General features: G+C 49.3%; 5 protein-coding genes across 5 annotated transcripts; 3 read left to right on the plus strand and 2 right to left on the minus strand.

Moving 5' to 3' along the window:
* Positions 1-2,606: 2,606 nt before the first annotated feature.
* On the plus strand, positions 2,607-4,733 carry EsH8_II_001568 (MDR family MFS transporter; the record flags this gene model as incomplete). Its single annotated transcript, XM_083264866.1, has 5 exons — positions 2,607-2,822; positions 2,896-3,091; positions 3,217-3,436; positions 3,518-3,871; positions 4,145-4,733. The coding sequence occupies 5 exons, from the start codon at positions 2,607-2,609 to the stop codon at positions 4,731-4,733; spliced, it is 1,575 nt and encodes a 524-aa protein (XP_083122188.1).
* Positions 4,734-12,114: 7,381 nt separating this feature from the next.
* Positions 12,115-13,177, minus strand: EsH8_II_001569 (uncharacterized protein; the record flags this gene model as incomplete). Its single annotated transcript, XM_083264867.1, has 4 exons — positions 12,115-12,444; positions 12,498-12,748; positions 12,800-12,994; positions 13,051-13,177. The coding sequence occupies 4 exons, from the start codon at positions 13,175-13,177 to the stop codon at positions 12,115-12,117; spliced, it is 903 nt and encodes a 300-aa protein (XP_083122189.1).
* A 518-nt stretch (positions 13,178-13,695) lies between these two features.
* Positions 13,696-15,528, plus strand: EsH8_II_001570 (uncharacterized protein; the record flags this gene model as incomplete). The annotated part of the gene is made up of 1 exon (XM_083264868.1): positions 13,696-15,528. The coding sequence occupies one exon, from the start codon at positions 13,696-13,698 to the stop codon at positions 15,526-15,528; it is 1,833 nt and encodes a 610-aa protein (XP_083122190.1).
* A 1,986-nt stretch (positions 15,529-17,514) lies between these two features.
* EsH8_II_001571 (cytochrome P450) lies at positions 17,515-18,175 on the plus strand (the record flags this gene model as incomplete). The annotated part of the gene is made up of 3 exons (XM_083264869.1): positions 17,515-17,674; positions 17,733-18,073; positions 18,170-18,175. 3 exons carry the CDS (start codon positions 17,515-17,517, stop codon positions 18,173-18,175), a joined length of 507 nt encoding a protein of 168 aa, XP_083122191.1.
* Positions 18,176-19,210: 1,035 nt separating this feature from the next.
* Positions 19,211-20,375, minus strand: EsH8_II_001572 (uncharacterized protein; the record flags this gene model as incomplete). The annotated part of the gene is made up of 5 exons (XM_083264870.1): positions 19,211-19,624; positions 19,683-19,983; positions 20,041-20,075; positions 20,124-20,183; positions 20,328-20,375. 5 exons carry the CDS (start codon positions 20,373-20,375, stop codon positions 19,211-19,213), a joined length of 858 nt encoding a protein of 285 aa, XP_083122192.1.
* Positions 20,376-24,575: the final 4,200 nt, after the last annotated feature.

Here is a 24,575-nt window from a genome sequence, read left to right on the forward strand (position 1 = left end):
CTTATTTGTGTGAAAGCGTAAGGTTCGGACGTCCACACCCCTTGGGTTGAGTCAATGCCTGACACACGCACGGAACCGGAAGCAGTTTCATTCCCAGCTCGCCCGTAACAATGCAATTCGCTTCATTCATCTACCTCGCCAAGCTTTGTGGAATGCATGAGAATTGACAATATGATTTCTTTTGTAGGTAATGGCCCGGCACATTCGGTTCCGTTGGATTCAGTTAACATAAACTGTCTTGGGTTGCGTGCAGGACAAATATCTTGAATATTTGTTTCCAGCTACCAGTACCTAATTGAACTAGTTGCACGGTCCGTTACAACCCCGCACTGGAGTCTCAGACCATCACATCCAATAGCTATCCGCTAGTAATACATGGAAACCCTGCAACGAAATCCGGCAAAAGAACAGGATAGCTAAGTGACAGTAGTATTAGTATCATTTAAACATTGGCTGAAGGTAACTAGCACAGGATGCGGCATTGTTTTCTTTCCGCCTATTTCATCAGCCTTTGTGCACTTCTCCAAAGCTCACTGGCCGGCCGATCCTGACTTAGCTCAAGGTTTTGGCCTCTGTAGTGCGTCGGAGGGCCTAGCTTGAAGTTGCTAGCATGTGCGGGGCGAATTTTGTCGCTGAGGTTGTTACTTGGTTGTGCAATGGGCTGGCTGACAAGCGCTTGTGACCCTAAAATCGATATAGGTATTGGGGTGCGAAGATAAGAAAGATCTACAAGAAGAGGCGCCATGTCTGCAATAAAATGCTGTAATATCAAAGCATTAGGTCGGCCGATGAAACATTATAGTGTACATGATGCACGAGACCGTGTCGGCTGTCAAGCGGGCCGACTCAAGCCCCCTAGTCATCATGTGTCCGGTTGGAGGCTCCGAACAGAGTGATCATGGTCACCAATAACGTGCGGTTTGCATTTCAATTATTTTTGTAACAATGGCAGCAATTATGTTGTTACCACTGGCTACGAGTTGTTGAATCTGCGTTGTCGAGTTACTTTAAAAAACCTAGAGATAACGTACATCATGTTCGTTGAGTTACCCAGCCAGAATACAGGCAGGCGGTCTGGCCACGGGAAGCGGCAGTAGTCGGGCCCGGAGGTTCTACCTCCGGGCTGTTAACGGCGATATCTTCACAACTGCTGCTTCCGCTGGCTGCCTCTCTTCTCTTCCATCTAGAACTAACAGAATACAGTGCCAGTTTTGCTCTTTGATATTAGTCTTACCACCCGTACGGGTATCATGTGATACCAACAATATTCTTTCAAATCATGCATCATGTGAAATGTAGTCGGGTTTTCTGGGAAGTTGGATCGCATTATTCGTTACCCATGCACCAATTTGAAAGATGGAATGAGCATAAATCAAGAAGGCCTGTAGAAGAGCGAGATGAGTATCCTTGGCTGGCAATATCTCAGCAAGATTCTGCCATGACCATTAGGCTTATGACATCTATCGGCAAAGTCACGGCTGGGTTAGAGTTCAACCCGCAACGCAAGTTTCCATGGTGTCGTGGACGTCAATTAAATACCTAGCCTAAGTTTCTGGTACAAGATTGGGGCGAAGTGCAAGTAATATGTTATTAGAACCGTGTACGCCCTATTGCATTGCTCCATTTGGATGCTGGATTCTTTAAACTTTGCCGGTAAACGAAAGCTCTCTCATCAAATCACGTACGCCAATGGAATTACGGCACCTGCATCAGGAGGTAAACCAATCTAGTGGTGGGTCAGTCTCAGTTGTTATAAAAAAAAGCATATTGATACTGATGAATTTACTTAGTTATCGACACATTCGAACTCAGGATCATCCAGGAGGCAAGAGAACAACGTTGTTGGTGGGCCGCAAATGCGGCGAGTTTTAGCGCTGAACTAGAGAAAACTGAGAAGTGGGGGTATGGATGGTGTGGGGGCGGGGCGTAGGTCATATCAGCCGGGCTGATGTACCCGTGCCGCACACCATTTAAGGGGTCCCGAAGGGCTAGTGGTAATTATGGCGGGCATTCGGCACGACAACCAATCCGAACAGGGGTTTTTATGATCTCTACAACAGTAAGCAGATGACTAGACAGTCCCTTGCGAGGCAGCATCAATTGAGGTTGGCTGGATAAAAATTACACTGTTACCTTATCATACGACAGAAACCACCATCTGGCAGGCAGGCACCATCAGCCTAGGCACAACCGGTGGGGGTGTACTCGCATGAGAGACACCCTAGGGAGCGTTAAATTGACCTATCATTCCTGCCGGCAGGATTATCATTGCGGACCGGGGTTGAATGACTTATTGACCTGCAGGTTTAGCGTGAGTCGGCATAATAAACAGTCCGATTTGAAATCAGTGATTGAATACCTTTGATTCATTTTGATACATCGATTCGAACAAGTCATCACCGCCATGATGAAAGTCTTTAAATCATTGTTAAATACTCTATTATGTCATTATTTTCTGTTTGATACCATACGCCAGTGTTCTTTACGTCTTTTCATTAAGAAAGAGAATTCATACCTTGGACCTCGTTTGATTCCTCGGCACGTCCCTGAGTCTGACAAGCATCTTGCAAAGCACGTGACACTCCAATCCACAATTCCATCAAATAATGGCAACAACTATGCTAGGGGAACCAAAAGTAGTTGCTGAGGGAACGCCCTCCGACAACACTAGGGACACGGTGCTAGTCAACAGCGAGAAGGGAGTGGAGAATCAGAGCACTGAGGACGACAAGGGAGAGGAGCCAGACTACGCTACGGGGCTCAAGCTCTTTATTCTTATGACATCGCTCCTCTTATGCCAGTTTCTGGTCGCCTTGGATATGGTAAGATAACAGCAGAGTGTTGAAAGTTTTGTTTGTTAAAGATATATCAGCTGATAAGGTGTGTGCCTTCTAGAGTATTATTGCGACCGCCATTCCCAAGATCACGCGCGAGTTTCACAGTTTGGACCAGGTAGGATGGTACGGCTCTGGTTTCCTGCTCACCCTTGCCGGATTTGTCTCCCTCTGGGGCAAGGCTTTCAAGCATGCAAGCATCAAGTGGGTTTTCTTGTCCGCCGTCTTTGTCTTCGAGCTTGGCAGCTTGATTTGTGGTAAGTAAGACTCAATAAATTTCCCAGTTACACGAATCGATGGTCTGAATATCGTTCTATCTTCTAATTTATCTTCTTTCATATAATGTGGAAGTACTAACTTGGATACGTTCCCTTGTAAACAGGTGTCGCTCAAAACAGCGCAACGCTTATTGTGGGTCGCGCGGTACAAGGCTTTGGGGGAGCCGGCATGACTAGTGGGGTCTACCTCATTGTCTCCGTTTCTGTGGAGCAGAAGTTGGTTCCCTCATTGCTCGGCCTTCTCAGTGGTATCTTCAGTGTCGCGAGTGTCGTTGGGCCCCTTCTTGGTGGAGCGTTTACAGATCGACTTACGTGGCGATGGTGGTAAGTAGCCCTTCCTTGTTTGCTGCCTCTGCCAGGAACCGTTTTCACCAGCTAACATTGGCGGGCGTTTGTTCCCATCAGCTTCTATATCAACCTCGTCGTTGGTGCACCTTCCATCCTCTTCCTCTTATTCTTCTATCAACCCCCGGCGCACCACAAAATAGAGCCTATCGGGTGGAAGGAGTTTATTTACACGCTAGACCTCCCTGGCGTAGCGCTTGTTCTAGCTGCGCTGACTTGTTTTATTTTGGCCCTCGAGTATGGCGGCGTCACCAAGCCGTGGAACTCTGGTACTGTCATCGGCCTTCTCGTTGCTTTCGTTGTCCTCACAGTTGCATTTATAATTCTCGAGTGGTATCAGGGCGACCGGGCGCTTCTTGTGGGCCGCCTCATGAAGCGGAGGACCATTGCGGCCTGCGCCGTATTTGTTTCTATGTATGTGATGCGGCTTGAGAAGTTCTCTCTTCTATCTTTGAACTGACTGTGCGTTATGCAGGATCAACTTTTCCTTCTTCCCTCTGGCATACAACCTCCCTATTTACTTCCAGGCGGTCAATGGGGTTTCTCCGTTGCAAAGCGGAATTCGGTTGCTCCCAACTATTCTCCCCATGAGTGCGTAAACCACCACAGCATCCTCTTAGTCAGCCTCTGAATCTTGGCCGGGCTCAACGTTTACTAATGGACATCATAACTATTAGCTCTCTTCAGCTTGGTATCAGCTCCCGGTATCGTGTTGGTCGGCTGGTATCAGCCATGGCTGATGACCGGTGCCTCTCTCGCTGCCATTGGCGCCGGTCTAATTTACATGTTGGGTATTGATTCGACCAATGCTCAATGGATCGGGTTCCAGATCGTGGCTGGTGTTGGAACCGGTCTCTCCATGCAGCCTCCAGTCATTATCGCCAATGCAATCACCCCCAAGGAAGATAACAGCATGGCCATGTCAGACGTCTTGTTCTTTCAGTTCATCGGTGGCACCTTCGGAATCGGTATCGCGCAGGCTATCTTTAACAACGGCCTCATCCGCAGCATCCCAAATCTAGCCCCGGGTGTGACCACAATTGAAGTATTAAATGTTGGCGCATACGACCTCCAGAACGTGTTCTCGGGGGAGACGCTCCGCGGTGTCCTGGAAGCTTATATGGTCGGCCTCCATAATGCGTGGGTCATGAGCATCGCTGGTGCGGCCGTTGCTGTATTCCTGCCGCTACTTGGAGCCTATATTAAGCTGCCCAGGTCACCCCCTAAGAACTGGGACGACCAAACTGATGCCAACCTAGGGGACAAGCATACTTAAGCATCCATCCCCCGAAACAACGCGGTCTCAGAGGTGTGGGAGTTTTACGAGTCAAGAATCAACTTTTGCTTGCGGGAACTAATGACACATGCTTTAAAGCCTTTGTGTGGCAGGCAACAGTCCCAATAGCAGATTGAGAGTTTGTATTCTAGTTTAGATAAGGCCATTAGTACTAGGCAGGCGCATACTTGATGAGGTATAGAGCTGCACTGTGAGCTATTTTATTTGATTATTTGCGTTGGCTTTCTGGAATAACTTTTGCTTGAGATTGAAGACATGATTTTACAAACACCTCGGTCACGGGATCTTATGGATTATTAGCGCAGAAAATTATTATAAAATTAACTTTCTATGTGAAGCTATAACATTAAAGCTACCCCTGGGATTTTACTTTGATTGTATTTTGAGATTATTAACATCGTTACTTATGAATACGGACGAGTGAACCATGTCAATGAATCAAGTTGCCTTCAGGGTTTGGTGTCAAATTGATGTTTGAGTCGGCTGAGTCTCACGCCGATCACTAATGCTTACGAGAACTGCTGGGTTGACGTGGAGTCGTGGACAGTTAGGTGACAGGCAGCAAGACCGATACACTAGGTACATCGCGGCAGACAGAGGGGCGTGAAAGGGTGGGTGCCGTCCCCGGGCAGGAAGTCGCCGACGTTGCATTCGGAATGTTCGTCTTCTTATAGGATTTTGCTGTTTTTAAGTTGACCAAAACAGCCTCTAGAATAGTGGTTCGGTTACGGAAGTGACGTTCAACCTTTTCCAGACGGAGTTTCATGCAAGTATTAGCCAATGACAACTAAGTTGACACTAATAAGCCAGATTTCTCAAGCCCCTACGTCAATGATGTATGCTAATGTGATGTTGAAAGATAAATATAGACTCTATGACCTCAGACAAGACAAACATCAAAATATTAGGCATTTGAGTATGAATCTTTGACCTGGTCTATCTTACATCCCAGTTATTACAAGAAAAGCCTATTTCAAGAAATGTACAATTATCTATATGTTACATGAAGGAAATGAACCCCGCCCAGTCAATCACGGGATCTATTTTATGAGAAATGGCAAACTGTGAGAACACCCCTCTGGTTGAAAAAGGCAGCCAGTCATCAGAATGCCACGGTCTAGCTCTCTCAACTATGCAAAAATGGGTTAGAGGCTTTAGAAACTCGACAGGGGTGGGTGTGGAGCCATGGCCCTATGACATAACGCTCGTCTCGAATGGCTTAACTGTCCAAATCTCCATCTCCGTCAACGTAGCGTTGATCGTGAACAAATCATGAATTTGCTCATCGAATCCCCGCCCCCGCAAGGGGAAGAGACCTTGCGGGTTGAGCAACTGTCGAACGATCTCTTCAAACTCACCTTGACTAAGCGCAACAAGTCCAGTATCTTCTCAGAGGCTATTGAGGGCCTGGACTGTGGCCGCGAAGAGGCGGATCTACTCCTCCATAACCTCAAAGCCTGGTCCCCGGATGTCGCAGAGTACTTCACGCGGCGTACATCAGACATAATTCTCGATACACCCTTCCGACTCATATGCTCAAGTTCGACCGGTATCCCCCTCGACGGGACCTTTGCTATTAGGCAGTACCTGGCCGTGAGCTACAGCTGGCACAGCTCAATCTGGCCTGGCACAGACTCCTCAGCTCCTGAGCCAGCTTGTGTCGTGATGCCGCAACCCTTCCGGGCAGCCTTGCGCAGCCTGCCGTAGAGACCCACTTATCCGGGCCGACCAATTCGCCCCACGGCGATGGTCCCAGGCGAAGTACAAATAGACCTTCGCCCCCGATCCATAGTTAATAAGACAAGCCGTCTATTTCACACTATTCTGCCGCGTAGTACGAGTAACCTCGGGCATGCGACAGTTATGAGCCCAGCTACTACCAACCCTGACTAGCTAGCTACCCGAGCGAAAGTACGACGCTGGCACTGAATTCCTAAGCCCTCATCCTCATCTCTTCGTTCCCCAGCTCAGTTCTGTGACGATGTCGTCTGCAACTACAAGCCTCGCTACCAACCGGAAGCTGACTTGCCGACGCGACTTTCCCGCCTGGTGGCTGACCTTTGAAGTCGAAGCCAAGGCGAAGGACGTCTGGCAATACGTCAACCCAGACGACTACAGCTCTGGATCCGACCCAAGCGAAGTAGAGGAAATCCTCTCGCTTGGAGAGTGGATTTCCTATACGAACTCGCAACAGAGACAAGACTATGACGCGGCCCGCGCCGCCTACGATGCGATCATCGAGGCACAAGCGGAGGCAGAAGGCGAATCAGTCGCGCCTATACCTCCAGACAACCCAGAGACCCTGACAAAGAAATCGTCTGGGATCCTCGAGAAGTACACGAACTACATCGCTGGAAAGGCAGGCCGCGACGCGAAGAAATCAAAGAAGGAACGTTCGTATGAAGCTCTCGATAAATGGGTAAAAGAGACTGTTGCAGAGGATATCCTCACACCCGCGCAAATGGAGCTACTCGCCTCAGGAGACTGCACGCTTCGCGCCCTAATCCGGATTTTGAAGCGAAGATACGCCCCAAGCGACTCTGCAAACCTCACTACCGTACGCGAAGAATACCAGGCCGCTATTGACCGAGCCAACACGAGCATAAACCCAAGCACCTGGCTTAGAGACTTCCGAGGCGTCTATCTCAAAGCGAAGCAACTGAAGCTCCCAGAAGTCCAAGGCACTCTCGCCTCGAAAACGTTCTTACGAGCGGTAGGACGAAGGTTCGCCCCAACGTGGGCTACCTCCGAGCTCACCGACATTCTGAAACGAGAGCGGAGCGGAGACAGAGTCCCAGACGTAGGCCAATACGCGGACATGCTTGAGGACCTGCTTTACGAGGACACTCTCTATGGAAAGAATCGGGGCAAGTCGACTGGAATCTATGCGACTCTGGCGGGGCGCTCCGACTCTGCAATCTCCGAACAGCCCTTCGCCCCTGGAAGAAAGACCGGGAGCGAGTCATGCGCCTGCGGTCACTCTCACCCAGTAGATCCAATCAACTGCGCTCGCCTCGAACTCGTCCTCACAGGAAAGACCCGCATCCCAAATATAACGGTCTCAAGCGAAGAGAGCGGACAGATTCGTCAAACGATTAATTCCAGGGACTACTCAGACCTACGAGCCGAACTCGCCCGGAAAGGCTGGCTGAAAGCCGTAAGGATCCCTCCGAATCAACCCTGGAGGAAGTCAAACAAAGACAGAGGAAAGAAGCCTCAAGACGACTCAACTGGAAAAGCAACACTCCCGGCGAACGTCGTAGCGGTTACAATAAGTGAGCCTCTCTTAAGGGAGCTCGCGCCGGACGCTGCGCCCGAGCCGAATCAACTGTCGGTCTTCGTAACTCCACTCACAGGACCACACTTCCTCTCGCGAAGCACGGTTCTAGACAACTGCGGAGCCACTCACCTCGTTAACAACCTCGATCTCTTGGAGCCCGATTCGATTCGCCCTACAACAGGCGAAGAGAGGGTCGACTCAGGCACAGCCTCGTACCCCATCCTTGCGACGGGAACCCGGATTCTGAAGGGAGCGCTAAATGGGCCAAACGGCCCACAAGACCTGACACTTCAAAATGTGGGTTACGTGGAGAACTTCCATGTGAACATCGTGTCGGAAGCGCTTCTGCGGAAGACAGGGATCTGGTACTCTGGCCTTGACAGCACCCTTCGCGTCGGAGGATACAAAGACAGTTCTGTAGTTAAGCAGCTTACGAGGAAGGCGAACATCACCTTCTTCGAATACAAACCTGGTTCTGCGTACTCTTCCTGCAAACGGATCGCAGCGAGTGATGCTGGAATCGTGAGCACCCTAGTACTGGTAACGCAGAAAACGAAGCGACCTTCGTATGAGACCCCTGAAACGAGGAGCGATGATGCCTGGCTCTGGCACCTACGATCTGGACACCTCGCGCCAGCAGCACTTGAGAAACTCGTGCTTAACGCTCGGGGGGTGAGGATCAAGGGCCCAGCTCGTATTAATTGCCAGCATTGCGCGACGACCCACGCCAGACAGGTGATTTCCAGGCGAACGTCGGAGCGAAGAGCAACAAGACCGTATTACAGGATCTCGTGGGACCTTTTCGACTACCCAAGAGGTTACGACCGAAGCCGCTGGCTATTAGTGATTAAAGACGAATTCACTGGCCGGCTCTTCACATTCCCACGCATAAGCAAAACCCATAACGACGTATTCGAGGCCATCCGGACTTTTGAACGCTGGGTGGCCAGACAGCGAGGCGTACTCGTTTGCAAAATACGGCAAGATGTAGAACGAGCTGTAATTGCGATCAATGGTTACACGGAATATCAGGTCTGGACCTCAGATAATGGAATTGAAATCGAAGCGACTCCGCCACACACGAAGGAACCGAACGGGGGAGGCGAAAGGGCTGGCCAAGAAATTATCACGCGAGCAATCAAGATGCTAGACTCGGCAAGCCTCCCAACCTCTCTCTGGGTCGAAGCAGTAATGGCAGCTGCCTACCTCTACAACATGAGCCCTCTGCAGCGAAGAGCCTGGCTCTCACCCGTTCAAGTCGAAGAGCAGTGGTTCCGGCAATACTTTCGCTGGTGGCAACCCGCTTACCAAGCCAGCCTGGGACGCGAACTTCGCCCGCAATGGGGATGGATCTACGCATACGGCTGCAAGGCTTACCCGTTGAAGAAGGATCGCGAGGCAAACAGAAATAGACGCGACTTCAAAGTGGAACCGCGAGGACATATTGGATACCTAGTGGGCTACGTTCCGAACGCCCACAATCTGTATAGGATCTGGATACCCTCGCTTGACCAAGTAATTATCACACGTAATGTGACGTTCGACGAGAGCACTTTCTACTCGAAGGACGACGCGAAATCTGCAATCGCAAGAGCTAAGGCTCGCGCCGTTGTAGACGAGATACAGGAGCCAGTCTCCCGTGCCAACCTCGAATTCCAGTTTCTCGGAATACTGGATGACAGCGAGGCCGCGTTAATACTTGAAACCGAGCAACCATCGCCACGAACCCCTGCGCCAGCGAAACGGCCCCCGAGCGGAGCGACGGAACCTGACTGGCAGGGGGGATGGCTGCTTTCCCCGGAACCTACGCCTCAACCCGACACGAACCAGGATGAGGATAGTAGGGCGGGCACGCCTCGCATCGCGACTCCCGAAGCGAACGAAGCAACGCCTGCACCGGAAGACGACCACTTGGACCCGAATCCAGTGGCCAGTGACGTTGTACACGCCGATACAGACGACGTAGTACACGTCGGATACAGCACTCTACGAATCCCGGACGTAGAGGACGATTCATATTCAGAAGTCCGAGGCGAAGACTCCCAGACTCACCCGGTGCGGCCACACTCGGAAAATGGGGAACGGAGCGACCCTCAGGATAGGTCGGAGCGGGTGTACAACCGCGAAGACCAAGGCCACGAATACAAACCACGGCGTTCGCCACGGTTTGCGAATCACTTTGCGTTTCTGCATACGGAACGTAACTGGGATGCCTTCTTCAACACGTATTTACCAGATAAAGGCAAAGCGTACGAAGAGGCAACCGAAGGACACTTTTCCCTCCACTGCTTCGTATGGGCATCAATACACCAGACGAAGCAGACCAGACAAGAGGGAATACAGAAGGCGAAGATCCACTCTGATGATCTCATCAAACTTCCGAAGATGTGGAAGGACGTTGAGAAGATGCCAACTGGCCTCCGAGAGCTGTTTTACGACGCTGCACGCGTGGAAATCAGTAAATTGGAGGAAATGTCCGCCTGGAAAGTTATTAACCAGGAGGAGGCAAAAACGAAGCCTATACCTTTGAAATGGGTTTTCACGTACAAGATTGATCAGAACGGATACCTCGAGCGCTGTAAGGCGAGGATCTGTGTACGAGGCGACCTCCAAGAAAAGCACCCCCTCGAACAGACATACGCAGCGACACTCGCCGCCAGAACGTTTAGGGTGGCGATGGCGATCGCTGCGCAATTCGATCTGGAGGTCCAACAATTCGACGTTGTGAATGCGTTTCTCAACGCTGAAAGAGGACCAAACGATCCCCCAGTCGTTTGCTATCTACCAGACGGCTTCAAACAGCGCGGGAAGTACGTTGAGCTGCGACGCGCCTTGTACGGACTACGAGACGCCCCATTACTGTGGTACAAGGAGTTTTCCTCAACACTCCGTCGTCTGAAACTCAGACCTACAGACGAGGACCCGTGCCTATTCCAGACAATAAACAAGCACGTCTTAGTCCTCTTCTATGTAGACGATATTCTCGTCTTGTACCACAGAGACTACGCGAACGAGGGTAAGGAAGTAATTGACGGGATCAAACACGACTACGAACTCAAGGACCAAGGACCAGTCCAATGGTATCTTGGGATTCGAATCGTACGAAATCGCAAAGCCCGGAAGATCTACCTCGCCCACGACCAGTATATTGAACGCGTAGCGAAGAAGTTCAACGTGGTTGACCACCGCGCACCAACAACCCCGCTACCTCTAACTTCGCTTGAGAAGTATGAGGGACAAGCGACACCCGCTGAGGTGAAGACCTACCAGGAGAAGATCGGGTCAATCCTGTATACTGCAGTGATGATCCGCCCAGATGTTGCTTTTGCGTGTGCTATACTGTCGCGTTTCCTGACGAACCCGTCTCCCCAGCACCATTCCGCAGCGAACCAGGTGATCCGTTATCTATACCATACTCGATACCTCGCCCCGTGCTTCGGTATCTCGGGGGGCGAGGAAGCGCAAGTTCTCCTGATTGCAGGCGACGCTTCGTTTGCGGATGATGAAGAGACACGACGTTCGTCTCAAGGATACGTGATTTCGCTGTTTGGAGGACCAATCCAGTGGAAGGCTGCGCGCCAGAACACAGTCACAACGTCAACAACCGAAGCGGAGCTCCTTAGCCTTGAGAATACTGCAAAGGAGACGATCGCGTTGAAACGACTACTTCGAGATATTGATCTCGACCTTGGAGACGTATGGAAGATCCACTGCGACAACCGCCAGACGATTCGCCTCGTGGTAGGCGATAGAGAACGTATCTCAACCAGGTTACGCCATGTAGATATCCAGAATATGTGGCTGCGCCAGGAGCACGCGAAAGGCTCGTTCTCTGTGGTATTCATGCCAACAGACGAAATGCCAGCCGATGGGCTTACAAAGTCACTTTCCCGCGCGAAGTTCGAGAGATTCAGAGCACTTCTGAACCTGCAAGACGTACAGTCACAGATACAACGAAACGAAGCGCAAGAAGCGGGAGCAAGTGAGGCCCGCAGGCCGGTTTTATTTGAAGTATTGGCCCCCAATGGCCAGGAGGCATAAGTGGCTCCTGGGAGCCCAGTTCCCGACACGAATTGGCTCTCACTTTCGGAGAGCGGCCGCGTACGTATCCATCAGGACGTTGTACGCGGGGACCACACCGGCGGGTAGATGTGATCCAACGAGGCTGTCAATCGCAGCCCGAAGACCAGCCGCCTCTGCAGACGAAGGTTTCGCCTCAGAAGACGATCCGGCCGCCGAACCGCCATCAACAGGCGCGTTCCCACCCGGAGGCTGAACAGGCTTGTCCAAAGACTCGCCCTTGTTCTGACCACCAGGCGGTACTACCGCCACCTCGCCCCGACCCTCACCCTCGCCGTACTTGGCTTCGTCGAGGGCCTCGCGGAGAGCACTTTTCACGCGAGCGAAAGACTGCAAACACAGTTAGCCAGGATCAGCGCAAGGCAGCAGACGAATACACGTACCTTCCGGGGTGTACCCGGGGTCCTGTCAGCGGCCAGGAACCTCAGCCCCAGACGAAGCACCTCGCCGGTCGCCGGTACGCACGGCTTCTTGACTTCCCGGCAGTGCTGGCACTTTTGTGAGGTGCCGCTGGGCGCACACTCGCCGTATGACAGTCCCGCCAGTGCACTACGAATGCACTGGACGCAGACGGCGTCTCCGAGCGGTGGCAGCTGCTGAGGATCCTGGAAATCGGCAGGATCATTCTGCCCCTCTACTCACAAGTCAGAAACCGAGACGAACTTCGTATGACAGGCACACTTACCAGGGCCCGCGGTGCCCAAAAGAGGCTTGCGGCCTCGGCGCTGCCGTTTGGGAGCCGGCGACTCATTAGGCTTGGGCCCTGAACCCTCACCCTCTGTGCCACCGGACCCGTTGTTGCCAGGCGGTGGTCCTGGGGGCTTGGGCTGTAAACCCTCACCCTCCGAACCACCACCCGGGTTGGCGGCGCCATCTTCTTCTACGCGAGAAGTCAGAAAGGAAGCGAAAGACGAAGCGAAGTCAACAAGAACGTACTGTTTTCGGGCGGGAGCCCAGTTTCCGAGGAAGGGCCGCCACCCTCCCTCACCTTGCGCTTGGCGGCAAGCGCCGCGCGCGCCTTGGCGGTGGCGGCCGCCCGTTCTTCTTTGCTTTTTGGTGGCATCTAAACGAACGACGTTAGCTTATTGATATCACAGGCGAAGATTCGCGCGCAAACGTGCGCGCGCGCGGGTTGTGATGCTGGAAATATACGTACGTGTGTGTGTGTGTGTGTGTTTGTGTGTGAAGAGGAGAAGAGAAGAGACGAACCGCGCAACTGGGAATATTATTCCTGGGCAACGAGCTCGCTTCCAAATCGGGTATCGCGCCGAAATAAACGAGCTCACCGAACGGAAGGAACAACAACTTGATGGGCAAACACGCAAACACACTTTTCACGCGATATCGAATGGCAAACAAGCTGGCAGGCGACTTCTTCGCCTATTATTTCATTTGTCTATTTTTATTTGTATTATTCTCGAGGCTGTGGGTGGGAAACGAAGGATCGCAGCCGTTGCTGTATTGCAGACGACTCTGCGCCGTCTGGGGGGGTATGTCGTGATGCCGCAACCCTTCCGGGCAGCCTTGCGCAGCCTGCCGTAGAGACCCACTTATCCGGGCCGACCAATTCGCCCCACGGCGATGGTCCCAGGCGAAGTACAAATAGACCTTCGCCCCCGATCCATAGTTAATAAGACAAGCCGTCTATTTCACACTATTCTGCCGCGTAGTACGAGTAACCTCGGGCATGCGACAGCTTGTATATGGCCTTTCGGCGGCCGCTTCGCGGCTGCGATCTTGGCGCAGCGGGGACATCCGCGCGAAGGTGTTTGGGTAGACCAGGTCTGCATCAATCAGTCCGACGAAGACGAGAAGCAGCGGGCTATCGCATGTATGGATGTTGTCTACAAATCTTGCCGCAAACTGGTGGTGCTCCTCGAAGATGTCGACCTCACAGAGGATGAGGCGGCACTGTGCAGTCGATACGACAAAAAGTATCCAGCCCGAGTCTTTGACCAGAAACCGCGAGATGAAGAGATTGCGTTAATTATCTCAATTTATGATAAGATCGCGGCGGCGCGGTGGTGGCAGCGTGCGTGGTGCTTCCATGAGTTTGTCGTTTCCGAGCCGTGGAGCGACAAGAGGCATCTGCGGGTACATAACGCCGTCTTCATCATGGGAGCTGGAGGCAACAGAACCGTTGCCTTCGAATGGATCACACTCCATATGATATTGTCAACAGTTATGACACAGCTCGGCCATCAACCTCCCCAAAGCAGGCACCTCTACCCGATCCTGGGTGGGTTCACGAACCGCACGTCACCACTACTTGACAGTCGTGATCGCAAGGCCGGAGCGATCAGGGCCAGCTTCATGGCGCGGTTTAACGCAGTCGCTCAGACTGGGTGCTCGGTGCCTGGAGACAGACTAAGCGTGTGTCTAAATCTCATAGGACTTGGCCTTGCGTACTTCAGGGCCAAAGAGCTGACTCTAGACGAGGTGTATTACCTCGCCGTCTTGCTGTCAATTGCAGCCGGGGAGAAAATTCCATTGACTTTTACCAACACAGAGTCGCTGGTAATCAATGAGAAGAAGTCATGGCTGTCGAGATCGGTCGTAGAGGCAGATACGACGCTTCCCAAGTTCAACCTCGGAGACATCAGAGGCATACATAGAGTTTCAGTCGACAGGCTGGAGATAGACTTGGTATTCCTTGAGCGTTCCTTTGTGGCCTGCACCGTAGAGGAGCTGCGCGAGACGTATGCCATCTTCCCGGGCGTTATCAAGAGCACTCCGCCGCCCGTCAAGGCTAGCATGGGGCAACCACAACAGTTCAGAGCCGACGAAGATATGGACCTGCCCCGGCGGCGGTTCCTGGCGGCTGTGGTTGCCGGTGGACACAATCTAGCTAGGCGTCTCTGTACCCAGCTCGAACGCGAGGTGGTGCAGTCGAACTATAACACGGGCATGTTTGCCGACTTTGTGTGTAACGAGGATCTTGTTTTTAATGCAGCTGAGTTCTTGAAAGCTCTGACCAAGAAAGGACCTAGAAGATCAGCCAAGGGGTACAAGATTACAGACAATGAGGCTCTCGCGCTCCTAACGTGGATGACCGACCCGCGGTCAATATACTGGATATCGATGTTTACTGTGCGCATTCCATGTACTCAAGATGGAGAGACCGCACTCTTGACGGCTTTCCACTTGACGAAAGACTTTCTAGCGAACGGCGATGAGACTCAGATACGTGTTGCGGTTCCAACGGACCTGCTTCGAGGAGACTGCGCCTGGACCAGGGCGTGGTTGCTCGTGTTGAAGGATGACACACAGAGAGGAGGAGCGGCATGGAAATTGGCTGGCAAGGCGTTGCTCTTGGGCGATTTCGGCCTTCTAGGGGGGTTGAATTGTGAGGATGACGGCAAGCAATTGAATGCAGCTATAACATTGAGAACGAGACAGATCATCATCGGTTGACATGGATGACTTGCTAATACGCCCTTAGAATCTACAGCCCTTTCTTTTCTTTAGTGTTATTATTAATTTAATGAATACCAATCGAAGGAAATTCACTGGCACAATTACTAGGTACTCACTGTTTAGGGGGGCAACCGCCAATGTTGAGATTTCTTTGTTTCTCGTTGTTCTGTCAGACCGACCACCAGCAATGAGTGCTAAGATAGTAAAATTCTTTCCGCGATCCATCACTTTATTTGAAGTCAGTAATCATCAGAAGCTGGCAGGTTCATATAGTCTTACATTGGCGAGCAGCAGGCATAAACACACTTTTAGTTTCTTTAGTTATTGTACTTGTTCCATATATATCGTCCCGATACATTCATGAATTATTAAAGAGAGGACCACTGCGGGTACTCAAACAGGAGCAGACACCGTTCAACCCGTTCAATATTCGTCCGGAATTGCGGGACGGGTGTCAAGTCCGAGAACCCCGATGACCCACAAGGAACTTAATTTTCTGCTATGGGGATCTGCACTCCCGCTTGCCGTAGTGCTCTTATTTTGATACGATGATAAAACACCATCGCCTATTGGTGATAGCGTAGTATGTGTGGAGCAGGGTACAGCCGTCCGATCTTTTACAAACACTCTAGAGTGGGGCTTTCAACGCAATGTTGAAGGAAGTGAAGCAAGGTATCAGAATTAGATAGCTGTGGTTCTATTGTCTGATGCCCTTCCGAAGCGCCATGGTGATGTATAGAATATAAATAGAGGACAATTCCCTGAGCACTTGCATCTTTACAACCTTACAAAGTATCACTGGCTCTTTACACGAGCGCTGCTTATCCTCGTAACTCTACTGCAACCATGTCGTTCTTTCGGCCCTTCTCAGTTGGCCCAGACCAACTCTACGTGCCGCTTCTGTCAGAGAAGCTAGCAATATTTATTACCACTGCGATCGTTCTATTTCTCATGTTTCATACTCTTAAATCCGAAAAAAAGAGCAACCTTCCTCTCGTTAACCCAAGGAAACCATTCGAGTTCTCTAACCAGAGACGTTTGAATGAATTCCGCGACAATTGCAAACAGCTCCTGGCACAAGGCAGGGCGATGTATCCCGGCAAGCCATTTAGGATGTTTTGTCCAGAAGGCGAGGTAGTCGTCTGGCCCACGAAGTTGATCAACGAGGTTCGGAGTGAGTCTGGCTTAAATTTCGTTGGCATCTCCAAAGAGGTATGTCCGCTCCAAAATTTCATCGCTTTTGGTACATCTGACATTCTAGCTTGTAGGACAGCCATTCTCACATCCCAGGTTTTGAACCATTCAGCTTAGCTTCGGCATCATCTATTGTTGTTAACAAGTACTTGAACAAGACTCTAGGTATAATTCTATTCCTTAGTCCTCAGAGAGAGTAGATGTTTGTCCTAATTCAGTATTCCAGCTAAACTTACCCAACCTGTATCGCAAGAGACTACCCTCGCCCTTGCTGAGATTCTCCCGGACTGTCCTGGTATGTGCACTCGGAATCAGTTTCCCGTAGGAAGACGTTAACTTGACTGAGTAGATTGGGTTGAGGTAGCACCGAGGCAGTATATTCTCCCAATTATTGCCCGAGTATCTTCGAGGGTATTTCTGGGTGAAGAAATGTGTCGCAATAAGGAATGGATCCAAGCATCCTCTGGATATGCTCCTATTGCATTCCAGACTTCCGGCGAACTGAGAGAATGGCCTATTACCTTGCGGCCTTTCATCCACTGGTTCCTTCCTTCCTGTCAGAGAGTCCGCGCCCAGCTCACCGAGGCTAAACGCATTCTACGTCCTTACGTTAATCAGCGCAACACTCTCAATGCCATAACCAAGGCTGCTGGTGAGCCTTTGCACGTGTTTAATGATTCCATAGAGTGGTTTCAAAATGCATGCGGGGATGCCTGTGATCCCACAATTGGCCAGGTCAGCCTTTCTATGGCTGCTATTCATACAACAAGCGACTTGCTCCAGGAAACAATGATACAAATTGCACGACACCCCGAGTTTTTCCAATCTCTTCGTAGAGAAGTCATTGAAGTACTCAGCACCCATGGCTTGAAGAAGACGGCGCTTTACGAGCTCAAATTGATGGACAGTGTGATTAAGGAAAGCCAAAGGATGAAGCCGATATTACTGTGTGCGTATTAAATAGCTGCTAATTCCCGAAATACCTAACGCTGACTATGTCTTACTAGCTACTATGCGCCGGATTGCCACTAAAGACATCCAGCTCTCCAGCGGATTTGTCATTCGTAAAGGCGATAAGCTCATCGTGGATAGCACCACTATGTGGGACTCGGCATACCACGAAAATGCAGACAAATTTGACGGCTACCGATTTTTGAAGATGCGCCAGGAGTCAGGCAAGGCGAATGCCGCCCAGTTGGCGAGTACGAGCCCTGACCAGATGGGCTTCGGACATGGCCTCCACTCCTGTCCGGGACGATTCTTTGCGTCCAATGAAGTCAAGGTTGTTCTATCCCATCTGCTGCTCAAGTATGACTGGAAGATCCTGGACGGATATATTCCCCAGAATGTATGTGCAGGGTGGGCTGTTATTGGGGATCCGGCGACGAAGTTCCTAATCAAAAGACGCCAAGAGGAATTGAATCTAGAATCTTTGGATTTCTAGGCTTAACTTGATTGGACTGTAGGTAGCTAGAATTGCACCATGTTGAAGAAGGTGCATGGCTGCCGAAAACAAGAGCTGGAATTATTGTATTCAACAGAAAAGTATATTGAAATAGTGCGGGGCTCAACCCACGCGGCCAACGTATAGTTATTATGCAGTAAGGCCATTTTATCCCTACATGTAGCATCTATCTTTTTTTCCCTAGCTACTAGAAAGTGGTTTATAGACTTAATGCCTGGCAGTTGTGAAGCTTCTATGCCCAATTTATGGATTCATTCCACGCACGGCCGACTGGCAGGCTAGTCGGTGTTGACCTTGTCGACGCCACCCACCAATGGGCAAGCGATGAAGCCTGCTTAGTATCAGCAAGTTAAACGACAGACAATGGAACAACAATCAGAATCTTGAACATATGGCGTACTCCTATCCTGACGGTAACGATTAGATCTAACTCTACACTAGGCATATAGGTTGGTATTGGTGGACCTTTTTGACCGATACATGGGTACTTTAAGAACTGTAAAAACAGGTCAGTGTAAGGATGTTTTATATAAGTGGGTGACAGTGAAGCAATACGAAATGAAGAATTCTTTCACTCGAGCTACCCTAGAAGCCGCGTTATTGCTTACGCCTTTCAGCTTGGAACTGCCGCCTTAGATTATTAAACAGGCGACCTCTTCAAGTACATAGCTGGGTGGACTATATAATTACCTGAAAAATAGTACATTTTGTATTCATAATAGGCAAAAGAATATAGGAAAAAATAATGTATTTTTATGTACCCTTCTAAACGGAGAGTTGAAATAAAAACACAATAGGTATAATGTGCCTTGACTAAAATGTTGCCGTTATGGACTTAACAGGATAAAACTATTCATGTTAAGTATCTCTTCTACTTAGCGTTAATGCTACGAGCTTATTGCCTAGCTAGGACAGTGCTTTACTTCACTTGGTTGGGTAAGAGAATGGTAGTGAATATTGCTAGTTATATGGTCCAAAAGAAGTGCACTCTAATGTAGACTCTATCCAAACTCGAGGCATCTAAGGCTTAAGAGCTCTTAGAGCTTGTTCAAGACCTAAGACCTTACTCTCCACACCTAATTCTTTCAGGGAGACAGTTATCTCAGGGAAAAGAGTGTTCCAGTCCGAGTGCACTTCGCTCCATCGGAACTGGGCAGCAAGATCAGCACCAAGGTGCCCGGAAAGCTGACTAATAGCCTCGTCACTCGCTTCCACGTAAATCGCCTCGCGACCCATTACTTTTCCCCAGACATTCAAAACATCCTTGAAAGGCATGTAATCAGTGATCAATGGAACCACCTTTCCGATAGTCTTCTCCCTCTGGGACAGAATCCCGTCGACAACAATGCCAATGTTATGAGTCACATGGCCACCGACTGGCACAACACCATCAGGCTTGCTTGGGTTAAACCAGATCACCTTCTTTGTTCCAGGCTATGTTGAGTTAGTGTGTGCAACATTTCGTTATTTCTTCACTCTGAGTGAGACTCACAATAGGGAGTAAGTAGGTTAGGTACTCGTTAAACATGTTGGAGGCATACCATCCAACCCAGAGTTGAGTCATCTTGGCGTAAAGTTCGGGAAGATGTTGCTCAATGTGATCAATGGCATCCGCCTTGTAGTCAAAGTGAGCCACCTTGAGCTTGCCATCGGAGACTTTCGCAGCGGGAGGGAGGGCGCTGCAAATAAAGTGGGTTAAAGTAGGAGTGACAGCTGCAGCCTGAGCAACGTTGAGGACTTGACGCTTCTCATCTTCTCCAGCCTGTTCCAATGTCTTGGCGAGAATTCCTTGCCTGTAAATTGGACGAATATTAATTTTGGAGCATTGCACTTTTATGAAATCACCTTACCAGAAATCAGTGACACAGAAGACTGCCGAAGCTCCCTGAACGAATTAGTGTACAGTACAGATATCACTAGGGTTGATGCTCACCTTGAATGCAGCAACAAGGGATTGAACATCTTCAATGTCAGCCTTGACCACTTCAGCACCCTATCGCATCGTTAGCAACTAATTTTAAATGTGAAGGAGAGTTTAATTTACACGAGATTCAAGCGACTTTGCAGAATCGCTATTCGGGTTTCGGGTAATAGCGCGGACTTTCCAAGCCGAGTTGCCAAGCAATTGTTGACATACAGACCCGCCCTGGGCTCCGGTGCTACCTAGAACAGCGATGATAGACATGACGAAAGATTCAGATATGAGAAGATAACAGGCGAATGTGTTGTAGGATATCTTTGGATTTTTTGACCTGTTTTGCTCACCAGTATGTGGTTTTAACGCGTATATATATATAAGAACTCATGGGTTGAGATCTTGTAGATACTATGTACCTTTATTCATTGGTCATTTTTACTAAGAGTTAGCGGTCTTACGGATGCTGAGTGATATGCAAGTTCCACCCGCTTTTTATGAAAAAGCCCCGCCGCTAGCTACCAATTTGTTCCGCCTAACAAAATACTACAAGTACGTAGGTCAAATAACTGCACTAAATATATGTCACGTTTGGTATATTGAATGACTTGACAAATATCAAGATGCAAGACTAATTATTACTCACTTTACTAGTGGTTTTTAAGTTTTATTATAATAGGCCAAAATTTTATCAAGCAAAGATGTAATAGGGCATCTATGTCGTAATATGTGTTTTAAAAGAGATATGTTTAATGGGCTCTGTTATGTATACGCACAATGGGTTCTGCAAATGCAATGGTCTTCAATTGGTCGTAATGTCTAAGCTAGGTTCGTTGTGCGGGGGACTCTGTTGTACGGTGTCAGATTCCTACACCTAAGAATTAAGCGAGAACCAGGTCAATCCCGAACTCTAATCGCCGATCACCTCTGGTTGCCTTCCTGCGTACGGTTATACCAAAGTGATGTACCAACAGGATATGTGTTTATTTTCCTGTATGTTGCAAAATTCTGCTTGTAATAAGAAAGGAGACAGTTAGAGGCATCTAGACCTATTGCCTAAAAGTGCCTCAAAATATTTGCCTATTAAATACGTATATATCGGCGCTTGTAGAGTAAAAATAGATAGTTTGCATGTGGCAAAAATAGAGCTCCTTCGCACCTCATGAGATGATGTCGGGCAATCTGGGCGCCGACTTGCAATTCAAAAGCGCGCGGGTATTAGTCAGCGGGATCTGATGACACTCGCGGTATACAACGTACTATCACCTGAAAAATTTAGCTAACCAAATGCTTATGCATCGGCGTGTTTAGAGTGAAAATGGACATTTTAAGCTCCTGCAAAAATAAGGTCATCAAGCATTTTCTAAGATGCTTGCTTCCCTAAATCGCAATTTAACAAACTTTATAATTGGCAACTAGAATTGTAGCGTCTCAATGTTAATATTTCAATATTGATATCTACCGGCCTTATAAAACACTACTTAAAGAAGCCCATCAGTTCTTTCAGGAATACTCTGCTCAATGGCGGCAAGAATAGCGCGCTCCGAGAAGACTGGCCCATGCCTTCCGCAAGTGCTATGGTGCTGCTTGAGCCGCTTACTAACTTCGTCGATATTCACGAGACCCCTTTTAAGGAGCTGGTGATTTGTAATAAAGTCCCAAGCCGCACCAGCAGCCAAGAGACGTTCACCGCTATCTAAAACGAAAGCGCGTCTCGGGAGGTCTTGATTTGAATGGCTCCGAAGAAAGTTAGAGTAAAGGTCGGTTGATTCGAAGTGCGCTGATGCAAGTGACAGTTCTGGCGAGGTTTTGCCACTGATTTGACCCCTTCGAAGAATGTCGTTTTCGGCGGATACGGCATGGAGTCTTCTTTTCAGGTCTTCATTCTCGGACGCCAATTGATCCAGCCGACCTTGGAGGTCTTTGACGTGTTTTTCCTTTCTCTCGCGGAATGCCCGTTGACTATGTGAACTATACATTAGCGGAGTGAAATTTATATAGTGGTATTTGTAGCGACCGCTTATATCAGTGTTAAATTTGAAATAAGCTTATACAGCAACTAGCAAATTTGGTTGGCCGCGGGCTTTGAGAATAAAGAGCGGAAAAACGTACGCAATACGGTTCTGGGCTTTTCGTTTTGATTGGACAGTGGAGAAGCAATCGTCCTCTTCGCTGTTTCCAGTGCCGAGGACACCTTCCTCGGAGGGGTCGTTGAAATCCAAGACGGGATTCAACACATCCAAAACCTCGTTATGATCCTGTCTTTCATCTTGGGATCGATTATTCAAGGCACCACCTATCTGAGAAGTGTACGGACCAATGAAGCCTGCCGGAGCTTGGACGAAGCTGGCGCTCGAATTCTGACTGTACGAAGTATCTTGGTATGAAACATCAGGTACTGGAATTGGTATAAACTGGTCGTAACTTTGAGCATGAGAGAAGTCGTATTGCTGAATGGAATCCATGAATGATGCAAGTGAAAAAGACGTAGCACACAAATGGTTATTGTGATTCTATAGCTGGAAAACTGGTGGATGGAGTGAAAGAGAGATGAGAGAAAGTATGGGATGAATAATGTCGATCCACATGAGCGAGATATTTGTGTAGAAATACTGGTGCAGACAGTGAGATATAACAATAAAAGAAATCAGGGGAAAAAAAAGAATACCGGCCAATTATTAAAAGAGGCTTAAGGCCTTGTGCAATGTTCCATCCGAGAACTATACCTCTCCAGATTCTTATAATGAGTCCCCGTTGCGATTGCAGATAGCCATCTCTACTTCGTACGTAAGTCCGTGAAAATGGCCAAGTAACTCGCGTGCAGCGGGAACCTGTGAGTGTGGGTGGAAACATGGAAGTGATGACATATACCCGCGCGCTCTCTGTGGGTCCCTATGCCGTGCGTGCGACCTTTCGCTGCAATGCACATGCGCACCGGAGGGTGGGGGCTGCTGTTCTCAGACACGTATAGCTCAGGTTGTAACGCTGCAAGCACAGCAGCGCTAATTTTTTTATTTTTTTTTTGGTCCGAAGGCATTGTATCGGCGATAGTGTGACTGGATCAGAGGCATGCAATTGTTGCGTTGAGCACGGAAACAAGAGTATAGTTTACTACCAACAGAAGTACAACACGCAATGTAGCCCATTATTACATGGGGTGCTGTTGGACCTTATGTGCTCCACATGTGCCACTTTTATATCTAAGGGAGGACGTCCCTTTGACGACCACAAATACGCCTTTTAGCGTCTCCGCGCAAGCAGGGAATTCGGCGGAGAATACCAACAAGATGCTCAAGACCAACCGCTTGTAAAATACCATAAATCCGACACGCACGGGCCAGCCAACTTCGCGCTAAAAGGTGTGTTGTGGTCGTCAAAGGGATGATGACGGGCGACGGATTAGGGCCGTGCGCTTTCCGTATAGCGAGACGCCGTAGTGTAGGGACGGATAATATAATACCCATCTAGATATACGGAGTGCATGGTGTGTCATAGCTAAGCCTTGATTGGAATGATTAAATGGGTTCTGCGATGAATGATGTGAACTCTTGGACCATAAGTCCCCTCGTCTTCCATTAACACCAATCAAATTTACTCCTTTCCCGACTCCAACATGGTCAAAAAATCCGCATCACGTAAGATTTGTTATCGTGTCTCCTAGGAATTGTCGTGATGGCGAGACAGCCAATTAGACTTCATCTCTTGGGACCTTGACACTCTCTCGAAGATCCGACACAAACACATGCTCGCGTTGTAGGTCCCTCAATCTCGGCCAGAGAGAGGAAGGGGACCGCGTTTGCAAAATTTCAAATCTCACCTGCATCAAGTGCCCGTTTGCAATGGATGGCAATCACCTGATGCCGTGATGGGAGGCAAATCTCGAGTTAATTGACGATAAGAATTCGCCCACCGGTTCGAGCAGACATGGTAAGCCGAGAGACTCTAAGTGAGAGCTCCTTGGGTTCGTCTGCAGTTGAATGACAATGCGAGTACAGCTAAATATTTTAGGGCTAATAGAGGTAAAATGACGACCACTTACATGGACCAATTTACTTTCTTTCGCTGAATCTAAACTACCTATACCTAGAGAGCACTAGAATTGAGCCATTCTAGTTACCGCAGCTGTCGACCAAATATACCATCAGGCATGAAATGTTCGTAGAAAACTTCAATCGCATCCACTTAAGTTATTTCCAAAACCCTCAAACCCAAATATGTGAGATTCTATAAGTCCATTGGAGGTATAGTAAAGATGCCATGTCTCTGTGCGAGGTTGCCGTTAGATTCGAATAACATTGCCTGAGAGGCTCTCATCAGGGCCCTCCTTGGCTCTGTGGGATGTTTATCGGTTACTGAGTGACTTCTCCTAAAAGGCCACCTCGACATCGTCATCACCATCGTCCTCAAATTGTTTGATCGAAGATCGTCCGTGCACATCTCTTATTCATGATGCGCTCGGGCAGGAACCAC

Source organism: Colletotrichum jinshuiense, chromosome 2 (assembly GCF_051148585.1).
Source record: "Colletotrichum jinshuiense chromosome 2, complete sequence".
Lineage (NCBI taxonomy): Eukaryota > Fungi > Ascomycota > Sordariomycetes > Glomerellales > Glomerellaceae > Colletotrichum > Colletotrichum jinshuiense.